We start from the raw sequence: 21,268 nt of genomic DNA, 5'->3' as shown, positions 1-21,268 counted from the left end.
ATAAGAAGCCAAGCAAGTTATTCAGGGAGAGCAATACGTTTGGTCTCGTGAAACTTCAGTATGAAGACTTTTTGTCAGTTTAACTCACCCGGTGAAAAAGAGAGAGAGTTAAAATATTACACAAAAAATGGCTTACCATGAGTTGGAATGCAAAGGGAACTAGCGATTCTGAGAGTTGCGTCACACCAAGCGAGAGTAACTGCGCTGCGTCACGCCAGTAGTTGTAGAGGTGTTCCTGGAAGTTCAGCACCTCGGCCTGGAACTGTGGAGAATAAAACAATGCCATACTAGAGAACAACCTAACAGATCAGATTCCTGTAAAAACAGAACTTTCACTTCCTGCACTCAGCAGCTTGCAGAATGTGTGAAAGTAGAATTTACTTTCTGAAAGTGCAGTAGTATACTTTGTTGTAAATGGTAAGAGTTACGACATCGACACCTCACTGAATGTTGCCGAACTCATAGGCCAGTATCTCAATGCCCTCATGTCTTAACAGATGTCCTATCATTCTTTCTAGTGTTTTCCACATATTCGTTTCCTCACCAATTCTGCGCAGAACCTCAGTCCTTACCTCATCAGGCCACCAAATTTTCAACATTCGTCTGTAGCACCACATCTCAGACGCTTCGACTCTCTTATGTTCCGGTCTTCCCATAGTCCATTTTTCACTAGCCTACAACGCTGTGCTCCAAACGTACATTCTCAGAAATTCTTTCCTCAAATTAACGCCTATATGATACTAGTGGACTTCTCTTGCCCAGGAATGCCGTTTTTCCCAGTGCTAGTTTGATTTTAATGCCATCCTTCCTCCATCCCTCTCTGGTTATTTTGCTGCCTAGGTAGTATGTTTCTCGCTGTTTTCATTTCTGCTACTTCTCATTACTTTCGTCTTTCTTCGGATTTCTCTCAATCCATATTCTGTACTCAGCAGATGATGTTATTCTTCTTCATTTTCACTGAGAACAGCAATGTCTTCAGCGGATCGTAATCACCGATATTCTTTCACCATCTTAGTTCCACTCCAGAACCTTTCCTTTATTTCCATCATTGTTTCTTCGTTGAACAGACGGAAAGGGGCGAAAGACTACACGCCTGTCTTACAACCTTTTTAACCCGAGCACTTCGTTCTTCGCCATCCACTCTTATTAATTTACTATAAAAATATAGCGACCAACCACTTTTTTTTAATGCGTTTTATTTATGCCAATATGCATTTCGGGTTTGTACCCATCTTCAGCTGGCAAATTACATGTATCTTCAGTTTCTACAGTGGTACAATATCGACAGCAGTTTGGATGCTGCAGCTGGCCTGTGCAACAGCAACGATTCCAATCACTTACTTCAATTTCGCAAGTTTAAAGTTACACACTATCAGTTGTTCATTTTACTTACATTCTCCTCTCCTTGTTTATCCTTGGATTTTCTTCTTTTTTATAACAGCACAAACACTTTTTGTCATGTATTTTACACAGGCGCACTGCGTTATCCGCCATGTTGTCGACTGACAGTTTTGTTTACATACAAGCAGTTTATCTATGGACAGAGTTACATTTTACGAAAGTTTTGAGGTTCTAGCTTAGCTACTGTTTACTAAACATTGACTTGAGTGATAGAAGTATTCTAAGTATGATGTATACTTTTTTTGTTACTTAGGCAGTATTGAAGATACTAAACTAACATAACACATTTATACAAAGCAGTAATTCATACATTTACAATATAACAAAGAATTAAGATTTTTATATTGTATATTATTACATGCATTTGTTGGGTTTATATTAGATTATGTTACTTCTCGATTGTGCTTAGTAAGTGGTTTGATAAGTAGAGTGTGGAAGTTTTTCAGAAATATTAGGTTTGGTAACTCTGTTTTGTCGTTAAGTATGTCAGATGAGAATGCATGTTTATGTGAATAAATTTCGATTTCTTCTAGGAGGTTCATTCTTTTTCCTTTGTTGGCTAGGTGGAGAACTTGTAGGTTATGGGATATGTCTGTTACTTGATGTTCTTCTTCTGCTACATGTTGGGCAAATGTGGATTTATTTAAGTTTTTTAAACGAAGAGCCTTCATGTGTTCTCGAAAACGTATTTGAAGATTCCACCTGTTTGGCCTATGTATGTTTTTGGACATGAGTTGCAGTTAAGTTTGTATATTCCTGATTGAGTGTACGGTTTGGTATTATTTTTAATACTGTGGATAGCTTTGTCCTTTATTTTGTTATTTGTATAGTAGCTGATTCTGATATCTGTTCCTCGGAACAGGTTTGCTATTTTATTTGACAGTTTTCCAACAAATGGCAAGCTTACATATTTTTCTTTTGGCTTTGTTGTGGTACTCTTTAATGCTGTTTTGTTATTGTATTTGGTTATGTGGGGATTTATCTTAGAGTTTAGTTCATCTATTAATTTTGGATTGTAACCATTATTGTAAGCAATTGCTTTGATGGTGTTTAGTTCTTCTATTTGGTCAGCTTGTTCTAGTGTTATTTTGTGCATTTTGTTTAGCATTGCTCTGTATGAAGCCATCTTATGTTTATCCGGGTGGCAGAACGATTTATTAATTGTGTTATCTGTGTATGTTGGTTTCCTGTATACTTGAAATTTGTGTTTGTTGTTGGAACTACTTATGCAGAGATCCATAAAATTTAAACCTACTTCTGTTTGGTGTTCTACAGTGAAGATAATGTTCTGATGCATTTTATTCATTTCTTTTGCAAGGTTATCAATTTCTTCTGCTGTGACATCAAATTTTTATAGTAAAATATCATTATCCACGGACACGGAACTCAACAGTCCAAATAAAATGGACAAATTGTTACTCTTATTAGTCTCTGTTAGTTCTTGAACGTTACATATCACTCGTCTTTCCCTATTGATTACCCCTGTTTTCCTCAGAGTTTCGAGCATCTTGAACTATTTCACATTGTCGAACGCTTTCTCCAGGTTGACAAATCCTATGACCATGTATTAGTTTTTCTTTTTGTTTTGCTTCTATTATCAACCGCAACCCCAGAATTGCCTCTCTGCTGCCTTTGCGTTAACTAAAGCCAAACTAATCCGTTATCTAACGGATCCTCAATTTCCTTTTCCGTTCTTCTGTATATCATTCTTGTAAGCAACTTAGATGCATGAACTATTGAGTTGATTGCGCGATAATTCTCGCACTTGTCAGCTCTTGCAGTCTTCGGAATTGTATGGATGATATTTTTCCGGAAGTCAGATGGTATATCGCCAGGCCGATACATTCATCACACCAAAGTTAATAGTCGTGTGTTGCCACTTACCCCAATGGTTTTAAAAATTGCGGTTAAATGTTATCTGTCGCTTTTGCCTTATTTGATCTTAAGTCTTCCAAAGCTCTTGTAAATTCTGATTCTAATACTGGATGCCCTATGTCTTCTAAATCGACTCCTGTTCTTTCTTCTATTGCATCAGAAAAATCTTCCCACCCATAAAGGTGTTCAATGTACTCGTTGCACCTATCCGCTCTCTCCTCTGTATTTAACAATAGAATTCCCGTTGCACTATTAACGTTACTACCTTTGCTTTCTTTTGACTTTCCTAAATGCTGAGTCAGTCTTTCCGACAGACACTTCTTTTCCGATTTCCTTACTTTTTCATGCAGCCATTTCGTCTTAGCTTCCCTGCACTTCCTACTTATTTCATTCCTCAGCGATTCGTATTTCTGTATTCCTGAACTTCCCCTGAACATTTTTGTACTTCCTTCTTTCATTGATCAACTGATGCATTTCTTCTGTCACCCGTGATTTCTGAGCAGTTAACCTCTTTGTCCCAATGTTCCTCTTCAGCTGCACTGCCTACCCAGCTTTTCCTTCTTGCAGTATTTACAGCTTCAGAGAACTTCAAGTGCATGTCTTTATTCCTTAGTACTTCCATATCCCACTTGTTTGAGTATTGATTCTTCCTGACTAATCTCTTAAACACCAGCCTACCCTCCATCACTCATACATTGCGATCTGAGTCTATATCTGCTATCGGGTACGCCTCACAATCCAGCATTTGATTTCGTAATCTCTATCTGACCATGATGTGATATAACTGAAATCTTCCCATATCTCTCTGCCTTTTCCTAGTTTGTCCTCTTGTGAATCTTGAATAGTGTATTTATTACAGAAATCAATTAGTCTCTCTCTCCCCTCTCATTCCTTGTACCAAGCCCATATTTTCCAGTAACCCTTTGTACTGCTTCTTCCCAACAACTGCATTCGAGTCCCACATGACAATTAGATTTTCAGTCTGCCCTTACGTACTGTATTACCCGTTCATTATCCTCATATATTTTCTCCGTCTCTTCATCTTCAGCTTGCAACGTCGACATGTATACCTGGACTGTCGTTGTCGGTGTTGGTTTGCTGTAGATTCTGATGAGAATAATTCTATCGCTGTACTGTTTACATTGACACTCTCTCTTCCCTACTTTCCTATTCATAATGAATATGTAGGAACACGTTCCTCAGATTCCGCCGGAACCGCCGCATGCTTCCGCTGATATGAAATGAAATGAGCGTATGTGGTCGTTGGCCGGGAGGCCCCATCTGGGGAAGTTCGGTTGCTAAGTGCAAGTCTTATTTCAGCCGACACCACATTGGGCAACTTGCACGTCGGTGATCAATATTATGCCTTTTTCATTTGTTTGACGTTTTCTGCCCATATCTCGTTCCTTATCCATTACATATGGAATGTCTTTCTCGCATTCACAGAGCCATATAGGCACCTCGTGGCTAAAAGTGGAACTAAGTTTTTGCTAGCGTAAATCGGTTCTACTTTAAAACAGTAAAATATCTGCCTAATTCCGCTGCCATACGATAATTACAGCCGACATTGGTCCTCCGTGAGTAGGTGCACTTTAATTATAACCATCCTGTAATTCGACTACTGTTCCGTCACTTGTCCGCAGTGACAAATCGATGTAGAAATAATTGTTTTTACATAGGTTCAAAGGTTGATAGTGTTGTGCATGACTTTGTGCACGATAGTAAAAAGAGTTGGCTACAAACTGATGTAGGAATCTTGTAGTACAAAAGATGGAGAGGAGTAAAAACGTTTAGTGATCAAATAACAAAGTAAACACGATTTTCTTAACTTGTATTTATCTGAACATACGAATACTCACTACAAAGAAATAGGCTCAGTATAAGGAATGGAGTCCAGCTCTCGCTGGAAACTGCTACGACGAATCCGAGAGGCTGAAGAAGACATGCCCTCTCACTCAGCACAGCAGCGCCCTAGCACAGATGTCAATATAGAGCCGAGCAGGGAAGCACACTGCCCCTGTTCTTGACATCAGCTGAAGCGGTCAAGATCAACGAGAAGGAGAAAAGAGTCATTCAAGTCTCACCTGGAAATCATACAATGAGGGCTTTCACGACCGGATGCTACAGCTGACGAGAATTCTTCCGGGTTGTGTGGTCGTGGTCCATGGAACTCTTCTATCCCTGACGTTTCGTCCAAAGTTGGACATCTTCGGGGTTGCTCCTGATTGTGCTGAGTCTTGTCGGCTGACGACTCAGACGTCGAAGAACGATAAAAAAAAGAACATCACGGAAGATAAGGAAAGGAGACAAGGAATTTTTGTTGTCTATAATAAAACATACAGTCACTAGTAATTTTTATTTTACAATTGTTATTCGCTACTTTGGCCAAAGTAAACAGATACTCATCCGCATTTTGCTTCTTCTTTCTTCTTGTAGACAAAGTGAAGGGCTTGACTAACACCAATGTACAATAGGGATCTTTAGCTAGTAGACCTGTACTATCGGCTATACTCCATGTCTTCCAAGCCAAAATGTTCGCATCAGGGAAAGCTTCAAGGCCACCATAGTCAACATGGTTCCCCCATACTATAGCCAAGTTCAGCCATGTACTGCCTCCAAACACAGCAGAAACATCACACGTGAACTGAAGTCGTAGTCCACAAAAAACATCCGGACCACCCATAAGCTGCTGCTTATTGAATTGACCAGACAAGTCAATCTCTATTACTCTCAATGACTTGTACACAGGAACACTGAACCGCCAACGGCGACGATAGCCACGTCGAAGAGGCATTGCAGCGGTAAATTAAAAGCTTTGACGTACTATGATCGATAGTTATATTTTATCCTTGACAAGGTTTATCTCTGCTATTATGTGAAATCCAGACCACGCCCACTTTCCACATATTTAGGCCGCTCTTCGACGTCCGACTGACACAGGAGCACCTCCGAAGATGTCCAACGTAGCTTGGACGAAACGTCAGGGATAGAAGAGTTCCATGGACCACGGCCACACAGTCCGGAAGAATTCTCGTCAGCTGCAAATGCACTTTTGTAAAACCTGCACACTGTAATTCCAATTCCATGCATCAAGTGATGCTTTACAAGTCAATGACAGTTGTAAATTACGAAACATTCATGTGCCAAAGTATTGGTTCAAATGGCTCTAAGCACTATGGGACTTAACATCTGAGGTCATCAGTCCCCTAGAACTTAAAACTACTTAAACCTAACTAACCTAAGGACATCAGACACATCCATGCCCGATGCAGGATTCGAACCTGCGACCGTAGCAGTCGCGCGGTTCCGGACTGAAGCGCCTAGAACCGCTCGGCCACCGCGGCCGGCCCAAAGGATTGAGCCAAGTTAAGTAAATCATTTTATTCATTAATGTAATAAAGTGAGCTAATATTTCATATGTTGTAGTTCAGATGAGCCACCTCCCAAAGCAACCAAATGTGCCGACAGTTATGGCGGGACGATTATAGTTTCATGTGATCAGAACTGTCACTAGGCAAATGATTATAACTTACTCTTATTACAGTCTTTCAGATGACACAGAAGTCCCATTACTTATTAAAATAGTAGACGTGAGTGCTGTTTTCTTATAATTAACGAGGTCCCATCACTACCTAGTGTTATTCTGTCTTATAATATGTTTAACATACGATTAACCCTAGTTTTCGATAACGCCCGTTATTGGTGGGGGTGGGGGTGGGGGGGGGGGAGGGCGGTACATTATGCCCACCCTAAAAAAGTTATAAAACAAAATTCGTTAATATTGTTGTTGACTTACATTAACAGCATCTTTATAAACAGGTACTGATGTATAATTAGGGTCACAATCTGAGAAAGTTATTTAGAACGCTCATAGCAATATCTACATATTTTCAATAAAGTGTACTACCAAGCTTGGGGTATTTTATGACCACAAAACATTTTAAAAAACGATAATTTCGTCAACTGTCGCTTTGAGTGTTCATTGCACAAAAGCATGTAATCAGAATAATTGCTGGACCTTATCCGAGATCATCCTGCAGACACTTATTTAAAGAGCTGGGGATCTTGACTGTAGCCTCACAATATAGATATATAGTCACTTATGTAATTTGTTACTAACAATCCGAACGAATTCAAAAGTAACAGCAGTGTACATGGCTACGGCACTAATGTAATAGCTTGTATTGACACCTTTTATTAACCTGACACGCTCCACATCATTACGAAGTGTCGTATTCATGATCTATGGAACAAGCAATAATCTAATCTAATCTAATGTAAAATTTACTTGCGTCGTACTTTTTAAAGAGGTACTGATGTGCAAGTAAGGTCCTGAAAATAGTGAGAATGGTACTCATTGTTGAAAGTGACGTCACCACTAAGACTTAAATTTTTTGTTCAAGTATAACAGAAAAATTTTAAACATTTACGGAATCTGATATAATCGTTGATTAAAACAAAAAATGCTTTTTAATGCTTTTTTTTTCAATTTTATAACAGAAAATAATGGACTACATTACAATATTTACGAAAGCTGCATCGAAGTAACCACCCACTCTCTTGGTACTGCGAAGGTTAATAACCGATATTAGGGAGAGCCAGTCTTGATAAAAGTATGTCACAGGTTTTTATTTACTCGTTCGGCATCACAGAGGCATAATTTACAATATTCTTATCACTATATACTAAAAAAGAAAACAATATAATTCTACACTATATTAGATATGTTTTTGAGCCATTCTATGGCTGAGTCACTGAGTCTATGTATGTCCATGAGTTCACCACCATAGCCATGCACTTTGCACACGAGTAGATGGTCCATTGTCTGTATTTCTCCGCACTCACATACAGCGCTGTCTGCCAGGCCCCACTTGTTCATCAGGTGTTTACATCTCCCAACACTCGTTCTGACCCGGTTTAGAGCTGTCCACACTCTTCTTGGTAGGTTGAAGCCATCAATCTTCTTGTTCGGATCGTGTACTAAATTTTTGTTCTTAAATTCACTTGCCGACCATACTTCGTTCCAGGCCGTTCTCGGCTCAAAGGCTTGTAGTTCTTCACCGATTTTCCAAAAGGGTGATCTGGATTTAAGCCTGTTTGTCGGTGTCAGATCTTGGTGGATAGGGAGGTCCGGGTTGTCTATAATTTTCCTGTAGGTTTTTAGGGCTAGCTGTGATCGCCTGATTTCTGGAGGCTCTATGTTCGCTAGTACAGGAAGCCATGCACAGGGGGTGGCCCTGAGTGTTCCCGAGATTATTCGCATTGTCTCCCTCAGCTGGACATCCACTTTAGATACGTGTGCACTTCTCCTCCAGACTGGTGAACAGTATTCAGCTACACTGTAGACAAGGGCTAGTGCTGAAGTTCTCAAAGTGCTCGCTCCACATCCCCATGTTGTTCCAGCCAGTTTTGAAAGGATAGCATTGCGGGTACGAAGTGTAGACAACCTCCTAGATGGTGTACCCCGGGCAACGCTGTAACATGGCACAGCGGCGAAAAGTCTACACATCCACGGCGGCCGGACGCGACAATGCCTCCCGGCCCACACAGAGGCAAATAGAGCAGAGTCTTAGCATGAAGAAGCTGAACGTATGCCAGTTCAACATAGAAGGCTACACGAGGACCAAGGGAGAAATCCTCGAAAAGATCTTAACGAGAGAACGAGTAAGTGTCGTACTCCTACAAGAGACCCACCTCACAGATGAAACCATCAATCGACTCAAAATACCAGGATTTACAGCTGTGAGCTACACTGGACACGACAAACATGGCATAGCCACCCTAGTGAAGAACGAACTCCTAATGAATTTGGACACCAAAGTGGTACCAGCAGAGCATGCGATAGGCATAAAACTGGGAGAGATGACACTGTATAACGTCTACAAACCTCCATCACAGAAATGGCCCACAGGTATCCTACCCGAGGCTAACCACCCAGCAGTTTACGCTGGCGATTTTAACTCTCAGCACACCAGATGGGGATACCCGAGATCCACAGCTGAAGGGACTGGACTAAGTGACTGGGCAGACAACCGGGACCTACACCTCCTTTTCGACCCCAAGGACGCAGCGACCTTCAAATCAAAGGCGTGGGGCACAACGTCAACACCTGTCACAGGTGAGACAGGGAAAAACACTCTCAGACCTCAAGAAGAACTTAATATTGCAAATTAGAAATAAGGCTGGTCCGAAAGCACTGACACCACATATATAATTTACGTGAAGACGCCCAATGATCCCCTCTTTGCAGGCGCACACCGAGCTCGAACTGTTACGAGTACTGGCGAGATGCCGCGAGCAATGAGGCTAATGATTAGGGGCACTACATCAGCACTGTGCGGCGTAAGCAGAAAATTTGGGTCTGATGGAGGTGTTCTATGGGACTCCTTTCACATGCTGTAGTGGTCATCGCATCAACTTCGTAAGCCGGCGACACAATTTCGAATCCGTACGTGCAGCTAATGTATTTAATTCCTTTAAGTCTTAAACATTACTGGATAATATCTCACGGTTGCAAAATACTGACACAGATTGCTGCAACAGGACAGGAAAAATGGGTAGAAGCTGACCGCAAGGAAGAAGCGTGGCAATTCTGGAGGAATGTAGGAAGACTCCAAGCAGTGGTGACTTTACGATTTACACTACTGGCCATTAAAATTGCTACACCACGAAGATGACATGCTACAGATACGAAATTTAACCAACAAGAAGAAGCTGTGATATGCAAATGATTAGTTTTTCAGAGCATTCACACAAGGTTGGCGCCGGTGGCGACACCTACAACGTCCTGACATGAGGAAAGTTTCCAACCGATTTCTCATACACAAACAGCAGTTGACCGGCGTTGCCTGGTGAAACGTTGTTGTGATGCCTCGTGTGACGAAGAGAAATGCGTACCATCACGTTTCTCACTTTTTTAAAGGTCGGACTGTAGCCTATCGCGATTGCGGTTTATCGTATCGCGACATTGCTGCTCGCGTTGGTCGAGATCCAATGACTGTTAGCAGAATATGGAATCGGTGCGTTCAGGAGGGTAATGCGGAACGCCGTGCTGGATCCGAACGGCCTCGTATCACTAGCAGTCGAGATGACAGGCATCTTATCCGCATGGCTGTAATGGATCGTGCAGCCACGTCTCGATCCCTGAGTCAACAGTTGGGGACGTTTGCAAGACAACAACCATCTGCACGAACACTTCGACGACGTTTGTGGCAGCATGGACTATCAGCTCGGAGACCGTGGCTGCGGTTACCCTTGACGCTGCATCACAGGCAGGAGGGCCTGAGATGGTGTACTCGACGACGAACCTGGGTGCACGAATGGCAAAACGTCATTTTTTCGGATGAATCCAGGTTCTGTTTACAGCATCGTGATGGTCGCATCCGTGTTTGACGACATCGCGATGAACACACATTGGAAGCGTGCATTTGTCATCGCCATACTGGCAAGACAGCCAAGCCACTAGGAGGTAGCCAAAAGGCACGCGTTTAAGCTCACGCAGGCTGGCGTGAGGTCTGGAACAGTTAAAGGATTTGAGTCTAACAAATAAAGTACGTAGCTGTTGGAATACTTAACTTTAATCCATAATTGGTGAACATCAGTCTGACGGTACATGCATCACAAGATAAATAGCAAATGATAATGGTGCCTTGCTAGGTCGTAGCAAATGACGTAGCTGAAAGCTATGCTAACTATCGTCTCGGCAAATGAGAGCGCAATTTGTCAGTGAACCATCGCTAGCAAAGTCGGCTGTACAACTGGGGCGAGTGCTAGGAAGTCTCTCTAGACCTGCCGTGTGGCGGCGCTCGGTCTGCAATCACTGATAGTGGCGACACGCGGGTCCGACGTATACTAACGGACCGCGGCCGATTTAAAGGCTACCACCTAGCAAGTGTGGTGTCTGGCGGTGACACCACACTTTGAACAGTGGATGTTACGTTTCAGATGTGTTACGATCCGTGGCTCTACCCTTCATTCGATCCCTGCAAAACCATACATTTCAGCAGGATAATGCACGACCGCATGTTGCAGGTCCTGTACGGGCCTTTGTGGATACAGAAAATGTTCGACTGCTGCCCTGGCCAGCACATTCTCCACATCTCTCACGAATTGAAAATGTTTGGTCAATGGTGGCCGAGCAACTGGCTCGTCACAATACGCTAGTCACTACTCTTGATGAACTGTGGTATCGTGTTGAAGCTGCATGGGCAATGCCTATGGTATCAAGCCCGTTATTACGGCCATAGGTGGTTGTTCTGGGTACTGATTTCTCAGGATCTATGCACCCAAATTGCGTGAAAATGTAACCACATGTCATTTCTAGTATAACATATTTGTCCAATGAATACCCGTTTATCATCTGCATTTCTTCTTGGTGTAGCAATTTTAATGGCCAGTAATTTATCTCAGGAGATAGGCTGAAGGAAGACATACCTATCTTCATAAGATCTGCAGATTTTGTGAAAGTTTTTGACAATGTTGATTAGAACGTTCTCTTCGATATTCTAAATGTAGAAATTTAGCAGTGGCTGACATAGACAGCGAATGGGTATTTGCACACAGAATTCCATCTGAATGTAATCCTCAATTTTCACTTAAAACACAGAACATTCCGCGTATTGTTGGCGCCGTCTGCTCCAACTTCCTATTCATTGCACTTGCGCAACGATCAAATTCTTTTAACTTGCTTCCCCATTATCTGCAATTCTTATCGTCATTTGTAATTACTATATTCATTTTCAATTAGCTTTTATTGTAGTGAGTGACAGTCTGTAATTACGAGAGTATACATCAACGGAATTATAAAAAATACATAAAGGGCCCGATTATGGCGAGGTACGTCGCAGTTAAATAAAATTGTAGCGCCATTTGGAATTTTCTGCGGTCTATCTAAGGTATTTGATCGTGGGATTCGCAGTATTCTTCTAGATACGTTGAAGTTTTGTACGGTTGATGGTATAACCAGGCAATGGATAATGTCATATCTAACCACTATAATGCAGAAATTCAATCGATATAATCCGGGGACATAGTTCTAACTGGGGAAGGTTCAGTCTTGTGTCCAATAATGTTCCTTACATTTGTAAACGATCTTTCGTCGATTATACAACAAGCAGAATTAGTTCTTCTTACGGACAACACCAGTTTTGTAATCAGTTCCAGCACATATACAAAAACATAAGATATGGTAAATAGTGTTCTTAATAGTATCAATGACTGGTTTTCTTCACGTGGTCTCACCCTCAATTTTAAAAAGACGCAACATATTCAGTTCTGCACATCTAGGGGCACTATACCAATGAGACGTGTAACAGGTGGTGAGGAAATAATAAATAGAGCTCAAACTGAAAAATTCTTACGTGTCCATACTGATTAGAATTTAAACTGTAAAAATAAAAGTATGGAACTCATAAAACAACTTAGTCCAAGCACATCTGCACTTACAATCTATGCAAATAATGGCGAGGGACGAATCAGCAAGTTTACATATTTTCCATATTTTCGTTCAATAATGTCAGATGGAATAATCTTCTGCGGTAAGCACCTTTAAGAAAGAAAGTCTTCATTGTTCTAAAAAATGCTGTATAATAATATGTGGTGCTTATCCACGATGATCTCGTAGACATCTGTTTAAGGAATTGGGCATTCTGACTACTGCTTCTCAGTATATTTATTCACTCATCAATCTTGTTGTAAATCATGCACTGCAGTTCAGATGGAACAATGATATACGTAATCGCAATACCATAAGGAAAAATGACATTTATTACTCAATATAAGGATGTCCTCGGCTCAAAAAGGGGTGCACAAAGCTGCCACAAATATTTTTGATTACTTACGCAGTGATATAAATTTTCTGACAGATAGCAAGTAAAATTTGAATACAAACTGAAAAAGTTTCTCCTTGACATTTCCTTTTGTTCCATAGCAGAACTTCTCTTGATGTAAACGGTGGTGGGTCGGAATTACTAACTCGCATCTGCAAAAAAAGCGTTATAAATGTTTAGCATGTAGCCCAGTTTGCAAATTAATTTGCCAAGTTAATGTATAATGACTCGTTCCACATCATGACGATTATTTGTGCAAAATGATTTAGGTTACAAAAAACTAACTAACTAAACTCGACGAAAGTGATTTGGTTGTTAGACGCTGCCAGGTAGGAGGATCCTGCATCCTATCCGTCATATTTCGCAACCTCTGGCTTCCACGTGTTGTCACATACCCGAAAAATGTCTTAGGTTCAATGAAGAGATGTAGATGAATAATTTACACCTTTCTCAAATCACACTTCATCATATCTTTGCCTTCTCAAAAGGCTGGACAAAATCTGTAGCCCTAACAGACTGAAAATAATGTGCAGTTTAGCTCTTGTAAACATAATTCTTCACTGAAACCTACTGGCAGATTAAAACTATGTGCCGGACCTAGACTCGAAGTCTGGACCTCTGCCTTCCGCAGGTAAGTGCTCAACCATCTGAGCTACCCAAGCACGCCTCACAACCCATCCTCACAGCCTCAATTCCGCCAGTACCTCGTCTTCTGCCTTCCAAACTATAAATGGCTCTCACATGGTAAAACACTTGCCCACTAAAGGCAAAGGTCGCGAGTTCGAGTCTCGGTGCGGCACACGGTTTTAATCTGCAAGGAAGTTTCATATCAGCGCACACTCCGCTGTAGAGTGAAAATTTCATTCTGGATATTTCTCCACTGTCAGATTGAGAATGTTTTATATAGCTTCATAACAACATATGTAAGGATTTAGAGGCATATGTCACTAGGGAAGAAATAGGTACTGCTTAAAGGAAAATTCAAGCAGCTGTATGAATATCAAGAGCTCAGATGGAAGACCAGTCCTAAGCAAAGAAGGAAACGCCGAAAGATTGAAGGAGTATATAGAGCTTCTGTACGAGGTAGATAAAATATTATAGAAATGGAAGAGGACGTAGATGAATATGAGATTGCAAATATGATGCTGGCAGAAAAATTTGATAGACCAGTGAAAGATCTTAGTCGAAACAAGGCCCCGGAAGTAGCCGACATTCTGTCAGAACCACTGATAGCCTTAAGAGAGGCAGCCATGATAAAATTCTTCCGACTGGTGTGCAGGATGTATGGCACAGACGAAATACCCTCACACTCCAGGAAGAATACAGTAATTCCAATTAACAAACATCTTGCTCACAGTCCAGATCTCATCCTAAATGACCAGACACATCTCAACACTTCGCCTCTCCTAAACTTCCTTTGTTGTTCATTAGTTCCCACACTATCTCTTCCTACATATTCCCATTTTCCTGTATTCATTAAGTTGTTTTGTTGTTGTCTTTGTATTCCACATAGACTGTAGTTTCAATAGTTAAGGCTTTCTTTTAACTGGTAATTGTATTACTGTCCATGTTTAACACCCCTTGTGGTTGTCTCATCAAATACTGTTCATATTTTACTTTGCTCATTTATTTAATGCCACTGCTTTGATTATAATGTTAATGTTAAAATGCAGTACCACCACACTCTTGGACTGTAGGTTCCCTCAAACACCTCCATTTTCCTGCATTTATTTATTTCTCTTTATCTTATTGCTTAAGTTCCTTATGTATTCTGTATTTACATTGATAACTGTCTCTTCTTTTAATTTGTTGTGCATTACTCTCTATGTTTCATACCTCCTGATGAAGCCTTGTCTAGTACTAATTTTATTTTATTAGTTTTGTTTATTAATAGAAACTGTTATGTAGGCATGCTATTCCTATTTTGTGCTAAAGGTTTTCCTGTCTACCCCATTGTTATTTATGTACAGTTCAGTTTTTACTTTTTCATTGCAAAGATGTTACTGACTGAATGTTTCTACATCAGTCTAGATATGTTACTTCTCTTCCAATGTTGTCTGCTAACATTTAACTTCTTTGTTGATAATACTCAGTAAATGTCTGAAGATGGCCTTGTAAGCCGAAAATCGGTTAACAATAAAAGTAATATTGTAGAACAAAAGCAAACTGGTGCTTTTCATTTATTACAAAAGAAAAGGTGCTGACAGGTGTGGAGTTGACCGTAATGTCAGTTTAATAAGTCACGATTGCAAAATGCTAACACGAGTTCTTTACAGAAGAATGGAAAAACTGAGAAAAGCCAGCGTCGTGGAAGATCAGTTTGGATTCCGAAGAACTGTAGGAACGCACGAGGCAATACTGACCCTACGACTTCTCTTAGGAGATAGGTTAAGGAAAAGCAAACGTACGTTTAATAGAATTTGTGGGCTTACAGAAAGCTTTCAGTAATGCTGACTGGAGTACTCTCTTTGAGATTCTGAAACTATCAGGGGCAAATCACAATGAGCAAAAGGCTATTTACAACTTCTACAGAAACCAGACGGCGGTCATAAGGGTCGAGGGGCATGAAAGTGAAGCAGTAATCGAGAAGGGAGTGAGGCAGGGTTGTAGCCCAACCCCGATGTTATTCAAACCGTGCGTTGAACAAGCAGTAGAGGAAGCCATAGAAAAATTTGGAGTACCAATTGCAGTTCAGGAAGAGAAACTAAAAACTTAGAGGGTTGCTGACGGTATTGTATTTCTGTCGCAGATGGCAAAGGGCTTGGAAGAGCAGTTGAATGGATTGCACTGGGTCTTGAAAGAAGGACATAAGGGGAATATCAACAAAATCAAAACAAGGATAGTGGGATGTAGTCGAAATAAATCAGGTGACGCTGAGAGACTTAGATTAGGAAACGAGATACTTAAAGTAGAAGATGAGATTTGTTATTTGCGCAGAAAACTATCTGATGATGGCGGAAGTAAAGAGTATATAAAATGTAGACTGGCAGTGGCAAGAAAGGAGCGAAATTTGCTGATTTCGATTTTACATTTAAGTGTTAGATAGTCTTTTCTGAAAGTGTTTGTACGGCGTTTGGCCATCTATGGGAGTGAAAGTGGACGATAAATAGCTCAGATAAAAATGATGAAAGACGTCTAGATTACGTAACTGATAAGGAGATAATGGATAGAACTAGGGAGGAAAGAAATTTGAGGTGCAACCTGACAAGATGGGATAGGTTGGTGAGACACATTCTGAGACATTACGGGATAACCAGTTTTGTACTGGAGGGAAGTATGAGAGGTAAAAATCGTACCGACAGACCGCGAGGTAAATACAGTAAGCACATTGAGAAGGATGTAAGCTGTAGTAGTTATTCGGAGATAAAGAGGCTTGCACAGGATAGAGTAGTATCGAGAGAGCTGGGTCAAACCAGCCTTCGGACGGAGGACCACAACAACAACAACAACAACAACAACAACACAATGCGAGCCCAGCCGCCTCTCAGGAGTTCAAAACCGCAAGGTGAGTAACGTAGTGCGAAACCGTACTGTACAAAAAAGTACTCACTGAACTGCTTGCAGTAGGTACTCCACCCGCCGTACTCCTCGAAGGAGCTGCGGACTGGCAAGCAGACACAGTCGAGCGACGGAGTGCCATTCGCCGCGAGCAAAGCCAGTAACGAAGCAGCTACCCCCACTGGATGCATTGTCAGCTGTTGTTGAGACCGAGAGGGAATCACACGCAGTGAGCGTAGCAGGCACCGCGGGCCCACTATAAGGATTCTCGTAGCGGAAGTCTTTCCGCAGGATGGGAAAACCACAGGAAGGACGACGACTTCCGAGCTTATTCTTTTTGCCTGTCACAGCACCAACCTGCAAGCACACAGTCGTTACAGAAAAATATTCCTTCGTTTCACGCGTGCATCTGCCACTCGATTTTACGAAGACAGCGAGATCCACTAATACACTTCGTAAAGGGACATCCTCCTCTAGCATTACTTTTCCTCAACAGTAGTAGTCGATACCAGTAATATTTTCCGAACTTTGGACGGGTCAGTATTATCTCAGCTGTTTTTCTGAAATAGACGAGACCGAAACGCATGGTTAAATCAGCAGGACAGAGCAGGTAGTGGGAATTGTGGAAAGGGGTCAAAAATTATCGGCTGTTAGTTACACCCTAACACATATAACTTTATTTAGTTGCCCAAACATTACAGCGCAAATTTCGGACTTAACTACCGACTGAATATGGCACACAATCTTATGGCTTGAGGGCACAACCTCTTTAATTTTTAAAAGAGATGAAGGCCCATGACTTAAAACACAACTACAATAAATTTTCTAAAGGCAGAAAGCGCAAGGTTTTATCCTTAAATAATATTTCAAATGTGGCTGAAGGCCCAAACAATCTAAGGCTGGACAAGTAAGGAATTTTAAATTTTAAAACGGCTGAAGGCCCATTATTTAAAACCCAATTAAAAGCATACACATTCAAACCATCGGCTACAATCAAACACCAATAAGAAAAGGCAGTACAGCTCAGAAGTTTCCGGGGGTCGGTCTGCACTTGAAATATTAACATTCGCTTAGGGGAGACAGGCAGTCGGCCTAACTATATCCGATCCGCCGGCAACCCAACCAAGAGACAGTCAACGGACCCACCGACAAGACGATTTGCTTTCCACCCAACCAGTACACAAGGAACTCCAATGCCAAAACGCAAAAGTTGTAGCCGCCCACAACTAAGTATGCATAAACTGTCAAAACTACACACACGTGTTGGACAGCGCCAACACGGTGAGGAAAGGACTCTGCCTGAATTTTACGTCAGCGGCCAGGGCAGGCAACTGGAATGCTAACGGCCACAAGGCAGAAAACCCCACTGGTGCACTTGGACTGCAAATAACCAAACAGTTAAACTACACCGGATGGTGGCCAAACTCGCCAACTCGACAGTCGCGGTTGCTCATGGGAATACCACCAACAGCCAACCATGAGAACCAGCGGCACTATGTGAACAGACAGGCTTCGGTACTTAAATCACCACTCAACTTTGATGTCCTGGGTCGGTGAGCAACGAACCTCGTAGCAATCGGCACAGCTCCCACACACTCCAGCACTGCGTAGAGACCGCCAGCAGGTCCGGACCACAGCGCCGCGCTGAGATTTCCTGGCTGATCCACACCAACCGACCGACTGCCCCACACCGGCTAGTTGGAAACTATAAGCACCAGCCCAAAGATAGTACAAGGTGCGAATATCGATACACACTGCTGCTGCCGCACGTAGAAAGAGGAAGAACCACTGTAAAACCACAATAACAGTGGGAAACCAAACGCAGAGTAACAGCCAAGGTTTAAACCAACACATAAGCCGGGGTCAGCGCGGCTCAAAAACGATATAATTCAAGCTAAAATTTTTGAAAAGGAATTACTTTATTTTCGTTATACTTGAGAGGCACCCACATGCCTTGCTCATACTGTGGCATCAAGCAGTCAGACCTGCAAGATGAGTGGTCTGCCAAGCGAGTGGATTCATTCTTATTTATCGAGTAACATGAACTTTCGTACTCACAATTAGTTACAAATTATCCTCCTATATGAATAATACCCCCCCCCCCCCATGAACCATGGACCTTGCCGTTGGTGGGGAGGCTTGCGTGCCTCAGCGATACAGATGGCCATCCCGTAGGTGCAACCACAACGGAGGGGTATCTGTTGAGAGGCCAGACAAACATGTGGTTCCTGAAGAGGGGCAGCAGCCTTTTCAGTAGTTGCAGGGGCAACAGTCTGGATGATTGACTGATCTGGCCTTGTAACATTAACCAAAACGGCCTTGCTGTGCTGGTACTGCGAACGGCTGAAAGCAAGGGGAAACTACAGCCGTAATTTTTCCCGAGGACATGCAGCTCTACTGTATGATTAAATGATGATGGCGTCCTCTTGGGTAAAATATTCCGGAGGTAAAATAGTCCCCCATTCGGATCTCCGGGCGGGGACTACTCAAGAGGACGTCGTTATCAGGAGAAAGAAAACTGGCGTTCTACGGATCGGAGCGTGGAATGTCAGATCACTTAATCGGGCAGGTAGGTTAGAAAATTTGAAAAGGGAAATGGATAGGTTAAAGTTAGATATAGTGGGAATTAGTGAAGTTCGGTGGCAGGAGGAACAAGACTTTTGGTCAGGTGATTACAGGGTTATAAATACAAAATCAAATAGGGGTAATGCAGGAGTAGGTTTAATAATGAATAAAAAAATAGGAGTGCGGGTTAGCTACTACAAACAGCATAGTGAACGCATTATTGTGGCCAAGATAGACACAAAACCCATGCCTACTACAGTAGTACAAGTTTATATGCCAACTAGCTCTGCAGATGATGAAGAAATAGATGAAATGTATGACGAGATAAAAGAAATTATTCAGGTAGTGAAGGGAGACGAAAATTTAATAGTCATGGGTGACTGGAATTCGTCAGTAGGAAAAGGGAGAGAAGGAAACATAGTAGGTGAATATGGATTGGGGGGAAGGAATGAAAGAGGAAGCCGCCTTGTAGAATTTTGCACAGAGCATAACTTAATCATAGCTAACACTTGGTTCAAGAATCATGAAAGGAGGCTGTATACATGGAAGAAGCCAGGAGATACTGACAGGTTTCAGATAGATTATATAATGGTAAGACAGAGATTTAGGAACCAGGTTTTAAATTGTAAGACATTTCCTGGGGCAGATGTGGATTCTGACCACAATCTATTGGTTATGAACTGCAGATTGAAACTGAAGAAACTGCAAAAAGGTGGGAATTTAAGGAGATGGGACCTGGATAAACTGAAAGAACCAAAGGTTGTAGAGAGTTTCAGGGAGAGCATAAGGGAACAATTGACAGGAATGGGGGAAAGAAATACAGTAGAAGAAGAATGGGTAGCTCTGAGGGATGAAGTGGTGAAGGCAGCAGACGATCAAGTAGGTAAAAAGACGAGGGCTAATAGAAATCCTTGGGTAACAGAAGAAATATTGAATTTAATTGATGAAAGGAGAAAATATAAAAATGCAGTAAATGAAGCAGGCAAAAAGGAATACAAACGTCTCAAAAATGAAATAGACAGGAAGTGCAAAATGGCTAAGCAGGGATGGCTAGAGGACAAATGTAAGGATGTAGAGGCTTGTCTCACTAGGGATAAGATAGATACTGCCTACAGGAAAATTAAAGAGACCTTTGGAGAGAAGAGAACCACTTGTATGAATATCAAGAGCTCAGATGGAAACCCAGTTCTAAGCAAAGAAGGGAAGGCAGAAAGGTGGAAGGAGTATATAGAGGGTTTATACAAGGGAGATGTACTTGAGGACAATATTATGGAAATGGAAGAGGATGTAGATGAAGACGAAATGGGAGATAAGATACTGCGTGAAGAGTTTGACAGAGCACTGAAAGACCTGAGTCGAAACAAGGCCCCGGGAGTAGACAACATTCCACTAGAACTACTGATAGCCTCGGGAGAGCCAGTCATGACAAAACTCTACCATCTGGTGAGCACGATGTATGAGACAGGCGAAATACCCTCAGACTTCAAGAAGAATATAATAATTCCAATCCCAAAGAAAGCAGGTGTTGACAGATGTGAAAATTACCGAACTATCAGTTTAATAAGTCACAGCTGCAAAATACTAACGCGAATTCTTTACAGACGAATGGAAAAACTGGTAGAAGCCGACCTCGGGGAAGATCAGTTTGGATTCCGTAGAAATGTTGGAACACGTGAGGCAATACTGACCTTACGACTTATCTTGGAAGAAAGATTAAGAAAAGGCAAACCTACGTTTCTAGCATTTGTAGACTTAGAGAAAGCTTTTGACAATGTTGACTGGAATACTCTCTTTCAAATTCTGAAGGTGGTAGGGGTAAAATACAGGGAGCGAAAGGCTATTTACAATTTGTACAGAAACCAGATGGCAGTTATAAGAGTCGAGGGGCATGAAAGGGAAGCAGTGGTTGGGAAAGGAGTGAGACAGGGTTGTAGCCTCTCCCCGATGTTATTCAATCTGTATATTGAGCAAGCAGTAAAGGAAACAAAAGAAAAATTCGGAGTAGGTATTAAAATTCATGGAGAAGAAGTAAAAACTTTGAGGTTCGCCGATGACATTGTAATTCTGTCAGAGACAGCAAAGGACTTGGAAGAGCAGTTGAA

The 21,268-nt window shown here is 41.7% G+C and overlaps 1 protein-coding gene across 3 annotated transcripts in view; it reads right to left on the bottom strand.

The window, feature by feature from the left end:
• The window catches only part of LOC126210381 (uncharacterized), a 44,665-nt gene extending 27,849 nt beyond the window's left edge, over positions 1 to 16,816 (bottom strand). The window contains exons 1-2 of one of the 3 annotated variants that reach the window (XM_049939610.1): positions 16,654 to 16,816; positions 137 to 262 (exon numbers count right to left, since the gene is read on the bottom strand). In XM_049939610.1, the coding sequence (XP_049795567.1) occupies positions 137 to 262; positions 16,654 to 16,743 (216 nt within the window). In that variant the 5' untranslated portion in view covers positions 16,744 to 16,816. Of the gene's footprint in view, positions 1 to 136; positions 263 to 13,105; positions 13,256 to 16,653 lie in introns of those variants that run through there. The other 2 variants (XR_007540656.1, XM_049939609.1) reach the window with 2 other exon arrangements.
• Between the last annotated feature and the right edge of the window lie 4,452 nt (positions 16,817 to 21,268).

This window comes from Schistocerca nitens, chromosome 10 (assembly GCF_023898315.1).
Source record: "Schistocerca nitens isolate TAMUIC-IGC-003100 chromosome 10, iqSchNite1.1, whole genome shotgun sequence".
Lineage (NCBI taxonomy): Eukaryota > Metazoa > Arthropoda > Insecta > Orthoptera > Acrididae > Schistocerca > Schistocerca nitens.
This window is presented reverse-complemented; position numbering and strand designations above follow the sequence as displayed.